Source organism: Pomacea canaliculata, linkage group LG4 (genome assembly GCF_003073045.1).
Source record: "Pomacea canaliculata isolate SZHN2017 linkage group LG4, ASM307304v1, whole genome shotgun sequence".
Taxonomy (NCBI): domain Eukaryota; kingdom Metazoa; phylum Mollusca; class Gastropoda; order Architaenioglossa; family Ampullariidae; genus Pomacea; species Pomacea canaliculata.
The window spans coordinates 33,351,825-33,365,345 of NC_037593.1; the positions used below are offsets into that span (position 1 = coordinate 33,351,825).

At 39.6% G+C, this 13,521-nt stretch overlaps 1 protein-coding gene across 1 annotated transcript; it reads left to right on the forward strand.

The window, feature by feature from the left end:
• The first annotated feature begins 419 nt into the window (after positions 1 to 419).
• Positions 420 to 11,088, forward strand: LOC112562802 (NFATC2-interacting protein-like). The gene is made up of 8 exons (XM_025236310.1): positions 420 to 959; positions 1,546 to 1,765; positions 4,256 to 4,367; positions 6,259 to 6,375; positions 6,742 to 6,886; positions 8,181 to 8,325; positions 9,303 to 9,427; positions 9,813 to 11,088. The coding sequence occupies exons 1-8, from the start codon at positions 951 to 953 to the stop codon at positions 9,975 to 9,977; spliced, it is 1,038 nt and encodes a 345-aa protein (XP_025092095.1). The 5' UTR covers positions 420 to 950; the 3' UTR covers positions 9,978 to 11,088.
• The last annotated feature ends 2,433 nt before the right edge of the window (positions 11,089 to 13,521 follow it).

Sequence of the window (13,521 nt, forward strand, 5' to 3'; positions counted from 1 at the left end):
ACAGCGACGACGAATTAATAGAAGCAATATATTGCAGAGCCAAACAATATACTTCTAGTGGCATTCATTTGGGAACTAAAGAGGAGAAAGTCCATGAGAATTAAAAAGAAAGAACAATGCGGTAGTCAAGCATATCACGTAAAAACAAACGACGAGTAGACTTTCTGTTGTTGTGGTCCCGATTCGAAGTTTCAAGATCGAAGGCAAATTCATCTACCATCTCTAGAAAGACATGACGATGAAATCTGAACTTTTAATACACTGCTTTGTCGTCGTATATATCTATCTGTTGCAAAATACTTATTTATTAGAAGATAAACCGTGAATATCATCGACACGCCTAAACTCGACAACTATGGCGGCCATCTTTGCGCCACGCTTGCGCCCGCGGGCGCTCACTCAAATTTCGCTGCGGTACGGCCCGCCCGTCATAGGCGCCCGCGTTGGGGTACGCAGGGCTGTTAGCTGTTTGTGCATATTGTTGGCTGAAAGGGTTTTCCACAGTATCAGAAGCGCAGGCCAAATCATGATTACCTTTGTGCAGAATGAGTAGAGTTTTAGGACACACTGCTATCTTTTAATACAAGTGGAGTGTTGGTAGTGTAACCATGAGACAATGCAAGTGGAGTGTTGGTAGTGTAGCCACAAGATGATACATTAAGTGGAGTGTAGCCACAAGATAAGAGGAGTGTCGGTGTAGTAGTCACGAGATGATACATTAAGTGGAGTGTAGCCACAAGATAAGAGGAGTGTGGGTGCAGTAGCAGTGTAGCAGCCTGTGACGGAGGCCGACTGCCGCACTTCCGGTGGAGAGCGAGGCGAGAGAGCCGTGAGGACGACGCTGACAGAAGTGTATGCTGATAGCAGTCTGTGCTGTCCAATTTCCTGCTAACTCCGGCCACAAACAAAATCCTTGCTATATTTACATCGACTGTTGACAAAGGAAAAGGATGTCTGCGGTATGTCATGTATCTTTATTGAAAGATCGCGCGATAGTTAGCAACGGTCTTCGGACGCCACAGTCCACACCTCGTAAGCCACGCTCAGTCCAACAAAACAAAACAAAGTAACTGGGCGGAATAATATGGATTTCAAAAACTGTTGTCATTTTAAATTGAAGAGCTGTGTAATATTTGTTTGTTGATACTGCGGAGTTGCGGGAGGTTGGGTGTGGACTATTTGTTTGCGGGGAAGGTGGAGAACAGTTTTGAACACAAAGCATGAAGGGAGGCTGAGCACAGAGTTAGTAGGGGCGCTACAAATATTAAGAAATATACGAGAACAATGAAACGAAAAATGTTTACAAGTGAAAACTGTAGAGTACTTCAAATGAGGAGAAATATTACCAAAAATTATTTTATGGGGGATGAAGTAGAAGAAATGGCAATCCCAAACCTATGCAAGGAACTCACGCAACAGTGAAATGTAGACACAGAAAATAAAATTAAAATGTTTCATGCTAAATGTTGAAAGAAAGGGCAGCAGAATCAACACATTACTGACCATCAATGACTCAACATTATTTTTGTCCTGCTATATCTGAAGGCGGATGAAAGACAAATAACTGCCTCACCACCACTGAAGAAACGCTCAACAAGACGAGGACTGGCCAGAAGTGTTGTGACTGAGAGTCAGACCACAGAGAATACTCCCAAACATGTCACACAAGTCTACTCTACATGTGTCGAGAGACTTTTTTCATGTATAGATAACAGTGGTCTACGAGTACCACTCAACTTGAAGAATGATTCCAATATACAGTCCGGTAAGCCAGCTGACATTATTTGAAGGAAGATTGACAATCTGTTTATATTTTCTGTTTTTTAGAAAACAGACGCGTGTAAAGAAAATTGCTGTTCATTTTGCGTATTACATTGTCAAAAATAAAACCATTAATTTTCACTGGAATACTTAAACAAAATTTTTAAGTGCGTGAGAAATTATTTTGCTATTTTTAAATTAGTGTTTAATGAAGGACGAAAATAGGAAAGGTGCTTAAATAATATTTGTTTTGGAGAAGTAATCAAGTAGCCAAGCAAATACAAGTACTTAAACTAAACCCAGTGTTTAAAAAAAAACTCATGTGATTCTAATGGCTTTGTAACTTTCCTAATGACTCTTCTTAGAACCTGCCATTTTAACAGTTAATTTCAGTTTCCACTGCTCTTACTTCATGCACTTTGTTATTCTTTCTTTAAATACTTAGAAGGTGTTGCAAGCACATATGCAGAATGAAAAATGACACATTAACTGACAAACCCCCATTTCCATATATATGTATACTTAAAAAATCATAATACACTAGCACATGCACTGACACATATACTTGGAAGAAGATTTATCTCCATTAGGTTAGTTTATAAAGTTTAGGTAGATCTCTGCTGTGTGAGCACAATAACTTGTTTGATGGCAGAATCTTTTCTCCTTTCCTCATTGCCTACATGACCTACTGCCCTATAAAGAAGCAGGATGGGTCAGGAGTCATGTACAGTTCCCAAGAAAGTTCTTTGTGAGCAGAGTAATCATCCGCCTTCCAAAGCGCATGATTTTCTGGGTAGGTCTCTGTCCAAAGAATGTATGAACACTATGAGCCATGCACAGTCTATTAAGAACTCCATTTGGCTGATAGTACTAGGGCAGTACTGTTTAAATCTGAAAAAAGAACAAAATAATTCCTTTCAGATTTTCCTGGTAAAAATCGTATGCCTACTATGTAGGATCAGGAAGCATGCCCTCTTTCTTCCACATAATGTTCCTCACAGTTAGAGCCTTTCATGTAAGCAGATTCAAATCCTTGGGAGCCACCCTTTCCAAGGACGCAGTTCCATGCCAGATATCCACATCAGGATTGCAGCAGCAACAGGCTAGACTAGACAGGATCTGGCATAGCCATAAGATAAGGTTCACTACCAAGTACAAGCTGTACAAATCCCTGGTAGTGCCCATCCTGCTCTACGGATGTGACAGGTGGACTCGGCGACATGGAAAGGAGAATCCAGGCATTGGAGAATAAGTGCCTGAGGAGGCTGCTCTGGATCTCATATGCTTTGCAGACAGAGACCTGTTAGCAGGCACTAACAAAGAACTGCAAGACTTCACCAACAGACACTTCAAATGCATATGGAATGGAGACCAGCACCATAAAGAGCAAAGTTATGGTCAATGGCAGTGGCAAAGCAGAGACCTCTATGAACGGGTGCAGCTCCAAGAGGTCAGTAGCTTCAAGTACTTGAGAGCCACCCTGTCTCACAACAACAGCGGCAATGGTTAGACTAGATAGGATCTGGCATAGCCATAAGGTTCACTACCAAGTACAAGATGTACAAATCCCTGGTAGTGTCCATCCTGCCCTACAGATGTGACATGTGGACTCTGCTCGCCAACGCATAAAGGAGAATCCAGTCATTGGAGAACAAGCGCCTGAGGAGGCTGCTCTGGATCTCATACAGAAAACACAGAGCCAACGACTTTGTAGGATACAAGATGGCCACACTCGTAGGACACCAGGAACCTCTACTTTCAACAGTCAAGTGACGTAAGCTGGTCTTTGACCATGTGACCCGGTACAACACCCTGTCAAAGACTGTCTTTCAAAGCACCCTGGAGGGTCGTTGACACCACAATGGTCAGAGGAAGAACTGACTTACGAAGGTCAAAGACTGGACTGGTCGTCCTGTACAGCAGTGGTTCTCAAAGTGTGGTCCGCGGACCACTAGTGGTCCGTGGGCATAACTCAGGTGGTCCGCGGCTGACAGTCAGCAAAGTGATGTTTAAAGTGATGCATTCCTCGCATTAACATTTTAATTACAAATAACGAGGTAGGTAGTTTTATGTCAACTTATTACTAGACTACTGTCACAGAAGGACTTTTAGTTTTGAATTGTAATGAAACAAATGCGGCAATTTAAATTTGAAATTCATAGTACAGACTGATTTTTAGGCCTTGGTGGTCCGCCATAGTTTTTACTTAAGTAAAGTGGTCCGCGGTCCGAAATACTTTGAAAACCACTGCTGTACAGGACCTGCTGACTATCGTTCTCAATAGGCAAGAATGGTGGCCCTGTTAGCTGCTGTGTCTATCCTTGTGATACACCCAACGACAGATACCCGTCAAGGGACGACTGTCAGGCTGACTGCAATGATAATTATACAATCTCCTATTGAAGAATGTGAGCACTGAACTGAGATGGTAAGAATATATTTTGCAGAGTTCATAAAGCTTAATAATGTCAAATGTTTTTGTCTGCATCCACAGATGCAGGTCTTCACCAGGAAGTGGGAAGGTGCCTTCAGTCACCAAGTGTATTGCCATCATCACCAACAGTAGCAGAATCACTAGCAGAGGCTGAGCTCGAGAAGGAAGATAGGTTAGTTCTGACCTAATTACCCAATCCATCAAAGAAAATCAGTTGTTCTGGATAAAGGTCAAGTGTGACAAGAATGTAAAAAGAACAATCTGGTATCAACTATTTTTAATCACTCTTTTTATTCTTGCTTAGATCCATTTTCCAATCTCAACTACACTGTTAATTATTATCAGATCTCACTATCTCATTTCCTCTTTCTTTCCATCACATTTTTTTCTTGTTCATTTCCTCCATTAGAAGTGTGTTGATATATTACATGGATTTTCTCTCTTACTCTGGCGGTCAAGTGGTGCAACAGTTAGCGCATATCACCAATACAGCAAAGGCTGGCTGTCTTGGGTTTAGACCTCGTCTCAGGCACGTTGTTCTTTCTCTGCATATGGTATCTGTTGACAGGGCTGGCTGCCTCGCCGTGATATGTGACCCTCCACAACGAAATGAGTCTTAAGTCGCACAGAGCAGTTTTGTGCTAGAGGCCCCGAAAGGTGATAGGGGTCAGTTTTGTGGAGTTTGACTTTTCTTTAAAAATGGATTCCTTGGTTATTAAACTATCAGGAAAATACACTGCTATGTTAAAATAAAAGTTGGAAATGGACTTAAAATATGTTTTGTTTGAGGTACCCTACTGCGATCCGCACCGATTTCAGACGAAATTCAAACGCTGTTTCAATACTGTTTCCCTGTCGTAACCACATTGTGTTATACCTTGCCAGAAAACGCGGAGTCTGTATGTTCAACTTCTTTAAAAAAGGATTCAAATATTAACTGATCAAAAGATTTGTCTGCAAAAGTTTAGGAGTAAACAAACCTCGTCGGCCATCTTGACGCTAATCTTTAAACCCGCTTTTCTCAAAATGGCCGCCACCGTACTTTCACATTCAAACATTAATAACTCACTCAATGTTAGGACTAGAAGAACAACTTTTGTATCAACAGAAAGTTCAGAACCTGTACTTTTTAAAAATATGCAATTCGGCAAATCTCAAATTTCCAAATTACGACTCATTTCGTCGTGGAGGGTCACATACACCCTTAGTTGCTAGCTTAGCGTTACACACCAATCTCTGTCTCTCTCTTGCTTACTCTAGTGCCTGCTGTTTATTGAAGTCATTTTTTAATGAATAGGCTCTTCCAGTACTTAAGTTTCAATCAGTCTTTTTTTTTCCTATATCTCAGATTGTTACAGTTTCCCAGTGTTTAGTAGGGGGAGATAGTGTATGAGTGGTGCTGTTTTGAGAGGTGGAATAAGATTGGTATAATCAAGGTTTTTTTCCCTGGCCAGTGGCTGTGATGATGTTTTGGTGGGTTTTTTTTTTTTTCACCATTCAGATGGAATGAGTTTTCATCTATGTTGTTGAGGTTTAGAGTGATGAGGTATGAGTAGGAGTCTTGTGTGTGTGTGTTGGGGGGTATATTCTTAAATGCTGTGCTTTGGTGTGTGTGTATATTTTTAGAGCTCTTTCTACGTGTGTTTGCAGAAGTTGATTTTAACTAGTCTTATTTATAACTGGATTCTTTTTACGGGAGATTTAGAATGTTATGTAGTTATTTTGACAGATGCTCACATCCTTGCTGGAGCTATTCTCTTGGAACAAAGATTCATGTGTGACTAATTTAATGAGATGGAATGAAAAGATAAAGTGGAAAAAAGTAAAAAAGAAAGTAGAAACTGCAGTAATAATAAATGCAAATGTATACATAGTTACCAATTTTCTCTTAATATTTTCTTTGTTTTTAAATATAATGATATTTTATTGGTGACAATATAAACTGTTGTGAAAAAAATGCTTGCCAGTAATCTAAGCAAGATATAAGCTAGAGATTTGCCTTTGTATGTGTGGATGCAATAAAAGCAGCATGTCGTTTTCATTTGACAATTTTATCCATCAAGCCTGCTGCATGCTGAGCCTTCTATAATTGTTGAAGATGGGCCACCATCACCACCACCATCTTCACATCTGTCTAAACGGCACAAGTCCCTGACAAAGGGAATCAAAACAGCACTAGAGTAAGTGAGGTGTGTATGTGTGTGTGGAGCAGGATGTGTGGTCATGTGTTCATAAGAGCATGGGCTAAATAGGTGGTGTGTGTGAGAGAGAGAGAGGGGGGGAGGGAGTATTGGAACAAACTTGCATATGTACATGTGTGTATGTACACATTCTGATATGTCTGGAAACTCGACTGGCTAGATTAAGCTGTGGTTGCTGCTGTAGGCACTACATTAACCGAGGTCTGTTTGGTTAAACTGGAAATTGTGTAGCGGGCTTGTGGGCACATCAGAGAGGGAGGGATTGTGTGATAGTATATTGTAAACTAGACTTTAAAGAAAAGGAGGTCTAAAAAGCACTTATCTTACATCTTTTACTTTCTACAGTACATTGACTTCTGCAAAAGGTGATTTGCTGAAGAACACAATAGTCTCACCGATTGTGGTGGAAGAATCTCCAGTCAAAAGAAAGGATTCAATGATTGTAAAAGTTCGTTACATGTCTGATGTCCACAGGTTTGAAATGGCCTCGGTAAGACTGTAGAGAAAGGCACCAAGCCACAGACTTTTATGGTTTTCCTTTAGTCTTTAGATCCTAGTCCAGAAATATATACAGTGGAACCTCAGTTATCTGGTTTAACAACCGGCACTCATCATCCAGAAATCACAGATGATTGAAGATAATTCTAAAAATTCACAAATTCTAAAATAGGGGCCGTAGTGAAATTCTTACCTTGTAGTGTTTGTGAAGTTTTCTTGAAACAGGAGCCGCTGCCTTGGGCTCTTTCAGTGCTTCAATTTTATTGATGTGCAGAGTTGGCGAAGTGTTAGGAGTCACTAAAATTTGAATCCACTTCCTATTCAAGAAAGTCTAGCAATTTTTCAGCAAAACTTAGCACTTCTGCAAGTGAAACTTTCTTTTTTGAAGGTTTTCAACCACTTCATCAGGAAACGGTTTTTGCCATTACTTTTGAAAGGTTAAGTTCGGCATGTCATCCCAACTCTCTGAACATGAGAAAATTGTGCCCTTAATTGTCCATTTCTTGTAAAACTTAGAGAAAATTTCTGTCCTGGGTCTCCTCGACAGACAATAAAGTCTGATTTGATTTCATTTGAGATCTCTTCCAAGACTGAACGGAGTAAAGATTTCCTTAACGACACTTTAATGCGTCTAAGACGCCCTGATCCATAGGTTGCATAAGCAATGTAACCCTGGCCATCGCATATTTTCAGGATATTTTTGCTAGGATGGGAAGGAGCATTGTCCATACAGCTGCTGCAAGAATGCTATACTTTCAATCCTTTAAGAATAATTCTCAGAAACCCACCAGCAAAGAAAACTTAAGCTGTGACACACATAGTGTACATTTCTGTGGCTGAAATTCTTGGTTGCGAAATTTTTGCAGTCTTGTGGTGTCTAGCAGGGTTTTTTTTTAAAGGCAGTCGTGGACAAAGGATACAGGGTTAATTGAAAACTTGATAATTGAGGTTCCACTGTACATAGTTGTTTTCTTTTGTCTGAATTGTGATGAGGTATGTTTTGTATATCTTTTGGTGAGTGAATTACATGCACTTTTAAGTAGCTGCACCTCTAGCTTAACCTACAGTTAAATATTTATCTGAAAATATGTTTTGTGTATAACAGGATTGTTTAAAATTTGTTGAGTACAACAAGTTGTTATAAAGGTTCAGAAGTATGAAATTTTGAGATAATTTTTGATTTATGCAAAAACACATGATAAAGCTGGCATACATAAGTTGCTTTTTTAAAGAAAAAAGAACTTGCTATAGTTGATGTCAAATTTGCATTTTGTCTGTCATTGCAGACTGAGCTTTTTCACAAGCTGCAGTCACAGATGGCATCTCTACTTTGTACAAGTGAGGATCGGATAGGACTATATCTTTATGACACACGCATTGGTCCTACAGAGACGCCACAATCAAAAAGTTTAAAATTAGCAGACATTATAGGTATGTATAGGTGTGTAGTTCATGTGGGGGAAGAGAAGGAAATGATGAATTTTAAAAGTATTTAGGAGCAAAGCAAATGTGTTGTTAAAAGTTGTATCCAGGAGTAAAGGAAGTGTGTTGCTAGGTTGCATAAATGGAGTTCACTGACATCCCTTTTTTTTTTTTTTTTTCTTCAGAGAGATATTGAGTTTTTTTCTTTCCCAAATCCGAATTTATAAAAAAAAAATTGTAAAGACAGTTCTGCCTTCTTCCTAGATCATTCTAGAATGCCAGCAAGATAAACAGATTCAGTTAATCAGAATTACTTCTTAAGTATACATTTAGAGCAGATTTGGTTTTTAACTTGACTGAAGTGCGCTCACTTGCTGCAGCCAGTAGCATCCTGTGCGTTGTGCAAATTTGTCAAGTGTATTCAATTTTTTTATTTCACAAATGGCAACTGCTACAAGGTTAAATGCTAAATACTGTATATAAAAGCAGAATCACTCCTCTACAAATTATTTTTCTTTTTTAAATTACTCAAAAGAATTTCTGGTTGTTTACCAGAATTCCGTTCTGGTGTAGCTGCCAACAAGAAGTATGTAAAGTTTAATGTACATTCTGGTCCATTTTTAGTGGCAGATTTTGTGGGTTTTTTTCACTTCCATTCACTTTTGCATAATTTCTGTGTGCTAAAGTGGATTTACTCCTGTCCTGTTTGAAATAAATACCATCTTTTCATAGTAGCACTAGTTCTGTTATACTTTTTGAATAAGCATTGTAAAGTATGCTTCTAGGTGTGGCATTTAGAGAAATAAAGATAATATGCTTTGGCAAAAAGGTAAGGATGTTTGCTTCTTCTTACCTTGATTGTTAAAAGGCATGGATTCAGAGTTAAAATTATAAACTGGTGATAAATTCTATTTTAAAAGGGTCAGACAGCTCTCAGGTGAGGTTATGACATTGAGTTAAATATGTGTAGAATGTTGTGATTTCAGAATGTCATGTCTTGTGTCCTGGAAAGTTTGATTCTGAAGCCGACAGTGTGCCGTCTGCTGATACAGTTCGGATTCTTATGCAGTGCCCTAAGAGTCGGAACAACTCGCATCTCCTCATCAAAAAGGTCAGTTAACAGCATGAGTACAGACTTCTTGAAATCGGTCATCAACTGATTTGAAACATTGTCCTGCTATTCATAAAAAGGTTTTGGTATGGCTGAACAAAATTCTGGAAGTGCATTGAAATCTGAAAAACTACTCAAAGTTCAAAGTTGTTTGAAAGAGATTGTATTTAAACGCTGTATTAAAAGGCATGAAAAGTGGGTATTTTTCAGCTTTTGCATGCATGCAGAGTAAAGACTGCACGGAACAGTTAAACAGTTTGCATTTTTTAAAATTATTATTTCTCTTGTACAAATTTATGAAAATAATTTGTCTAGTGGACTCTTATTTCTCATTCTAGTCTCAGTGCAGTGTATGATTATTTGCATTTTTAAAAAATTTCTTCAGTACCAGCCATTCCGGGTCATGATGGAGCAATATGCGCAGCAACGAGGGAAGGTCCTGGATGCATTCAAATTTAAGTTTGATGGGGATGCTTTGGACCCAGATGCCTTGCCAATGGATATGGACCTTGAAGATGGAGACACTATTGATGTTATTGAGCTGGTTTAAAAATATTTTACCTGCTTACATGTGCCCGCTAGTGAGAGAAGCTCATTTTGTCAGGACAGTTGGTGGTGGTATTCCTTACCTGACTGACCAGTGCTCACAGAAGTGATGTGGAAGAAAATAACTGCAGTACGAGTGAAGAGCTGTAGTTTTGTGTTTTCTGATATTTGCATACGGGCAACATACTGAACAAGGATACAAATGTCTCTTTGCAAATAGCTGTGGCGTTAATAGTTACACTATTTGCAGGCATTCAGATATGTTTGGTCTGAAGACTGAAACAAGATGATTCTTATTTTCTAAATGTGAGAACAGAAAAAGAAACCCGAGTGTTGCCCAGGTTTGTGCCAGCAAAATGTTCTTTTGTCACAAATGGTTTAACTAATAAGAATCAAGCATGTCATGATGCAGTTTATTTATGGTTTACAGCCATTTTCTATATGTTTTTAACACTGATCTAAAATTTAGATCAATTCATGGTCACAATCATGATATAGGAAGGCATTGACAGCAGTTGTGTATCAATGGTCAAATTTCAAACCACCAATACTTAAGGCCTGAGGAATGTTGAGAGCACAATGTAAGGCTACACAAGTGGTTCAGGCTTTTCTTTTCTTTGTATGTGGCTGCCATCTGGTGACATTATTTGGCAGGGCACACTTTGTGTATGTTTCTTGATAGTGTCATTTCCCCACCATATATTTGTCACTCAGGAGACTCGATCAACACTTCATTTTGTCCATTTACATCCCTTGCTCAAACATACATCCCTACTTTCTTGTCAGCATGTAGAACTTAAAGTAGCTCTAGAATTGAAGGCAGCAGTAGCCTAGGACTAGGTTGACATTGACTGTGATCAACTTTATTTGTCCCAGTGGGCAATTTGAACATGGAATCAAAAGGCTGTGCTTTGCTGTGCTGTGCTGGCTAGTGAAAATAGCTGGTACCTTGTGCGGCATTCAACTGATGCAGAGGACAAGGACAACAGCTGTCAGTTCTGTAGTCAAGGCATGTTATTTCCATATCCGCACTCTTGGATGACTCCGACCCAGTCTTAATAAGAAGACTGCAAATGCAGTTGCTGTGTCCCTCATCGGTTCTAAATTAGACTATGCCAACAGCTGCCTCTGGGGTATTTCAAAGAGCGAGTTGTCGAGGCTACAGCGAGTGCAAAATACGGCTGCGAGGATAGTTGCAGGAAAGAAAACAACTGACCACATTACTCCTGTACTTCGTGACCTACATTGGCTTCCTGTGGAGAAGAGAATTGAACACAAATTGTTAACCTTAACATATGGCTGTCTTCACGACCTTGCGCCTGTCTATCTACAAGAACTCATTCGCCGTTACCAACCTCAGCGGAACCTTCGTTCAGCGGCACACTTCAGACTTGAACGACCAGGGAATGCTAATAAGAAGACTGCGGGTTTCAGATCCTTCTCCAATGTCGCCCCGCTTTTGTGGAACTCGCTTCCCCTCTCGACCAAGGAGTCTGATAGTATTGCATCTTTCAAGAAAAATCTTAAGACTCACTTGTTTAAACTTTTTTGAAGTTTTCATTTGACCTGCAGTTTGGTGGCTGCTGGGATCACCGCGCATTGAGCGCATCTTTGTGATGCGGATACTAGCGCGCTACAAAACTACATCATCATCATCATCATCATCATCCTGGCGCGATGCAGATGTTCAAGAAATATTGTATAATATACTCCTGTGAGTGGCAACAGAAGTTTCTGATGCATTGCTAATCTAAAGGCAGCAGGGTGTGGGAGGACTTGTGGTTTTTTTTTTTGTGGGGGGGGGGGGGAAGAAGGAGAAGGGGTAAGTTTTTAGTATCTGCTTTATACATGCCAGTAATGTCTTGTGGTCATCAATGGTTGTTTCCTGAAAATCATGTAACATGCAGGAAATGTTTGCTAGTTAGTAAATCCTGTGTTAAAATTACAGTCAATTGTATTACTGCTTAATTAAGGGATTTTGCATGGTTCCTGACAGGTTGTGAAATCCATATTGCCTCGTTATTGGTCAATGCTTCTGGCATTATCGAAATTTGAAGAAATTGCCTGTCTTCTAATGGTTGGTTATGTTTTTGTTTTGTGATTCAAAGAACGATTTTTTTAAAAGAAAGATGGGAGTGTTGTAGTTTTTAATTTATGTTTTGAAAGTCATGCTTGGTTAAGTTTCATTAATGTTTTTCTTTAGAAACACCATACATTTATATAACAATTTTTTTCTGTTATTATTCCACCAAAAAAATTAAAATTTGTTAGCTGAAATTACAATTTTCTTTACACTGTGATGTAACGGAGCTGGTTCATGACATACACTTTGTTACTGTTTTTAAAAACTTAAAAATTGTTAAAATTACTTCACTAGCTTAAAAAATATTTTTCACCATGAGTTGAATTTTTTAAAACTGGTTCCAATGAATAAATCAGGACCAAAAAGCATCACTCTTGAATCTCTGTGAAAGTATGTGACTTAGCTCCTGGTTTTAGCGCAGGGGTGGGGAACGTCCAACCCACCATGGCAACCACAGGCAGTACTCGAAAATCTATATTTATTTTAGCAACATAACTTTATATTAAGGAATAATACAAATATTGAGGGGCAAGTAATGATCATTGCAGAAAAGACAAACATGTGCTTCTTGTGCGATGCCTGCAACCCATCTGCTTGTCTTGCAGTGACAGTACTGTCAGTACCAGGCAGGCTGGGAGGCTGCCTGTTATAAATGTGTTACTCTGGCAAAACTACTGCCATCCAGTCATGATGAGATCATCATGACTGACATCCAACAAAAAGTTGATGCAAAGTGTCGATCTTTCCACAGTAAATGTACAATTATTTTTTTAAGCTGAAGGCAAATCATTTTTGGCAGTAATGAAAAAAGCGAATATAGTGTCATTACAACTCAAAACATACCGAGTTTGTAATCACAAGCTGCCTTCCCTAGGTCAGAGAGGATGTCTACTGCATGTCACTAGGCCACAGATATTATCTATTGTGTGACTACACCAAAGAGGATATCTATTGCCTGTGACTAGGCCTCTCTGTGACAAAGACATTATTCACATGTTACTCAGTGAGCGAGCTTTGACCTTCATAAGTCAATTCTTCCTGACCACCACGGCGTCCACTACCCTTCAAAGTGCCTTGGACAGTCTTCGACAGGGTGTTGTGCGGGTCACGTGACTGTTGAAAGTAAAAGCTCCTGGTGTCCTACTAGTATGGCCATCTTGTTTCCTACAAAGTCGTTGGCTCTGTGTTTTCTGAATGAGATCCAGAGCAGCCTCCTCAGGCGCTTGTTCTCCAATGACTGGATTCTCCTTTATGCGTTGGCGAGCAGAGTCCACGTGTCACATCTGTAGGGCAGGATGGACACTACCAGGGATTTGTACAGCTTGTACTTGGTAGTGAACCTTATGGCTATGCCAGATCCTATCTAGTCTAACCATTGCCGCTGTTGTTGTGAGACAGGGTGGCTCTCAAGTACTTGAAGCTACTGACCTCTTGGAGCTGCACCCGTTCATAGAGGTCTCTGCTT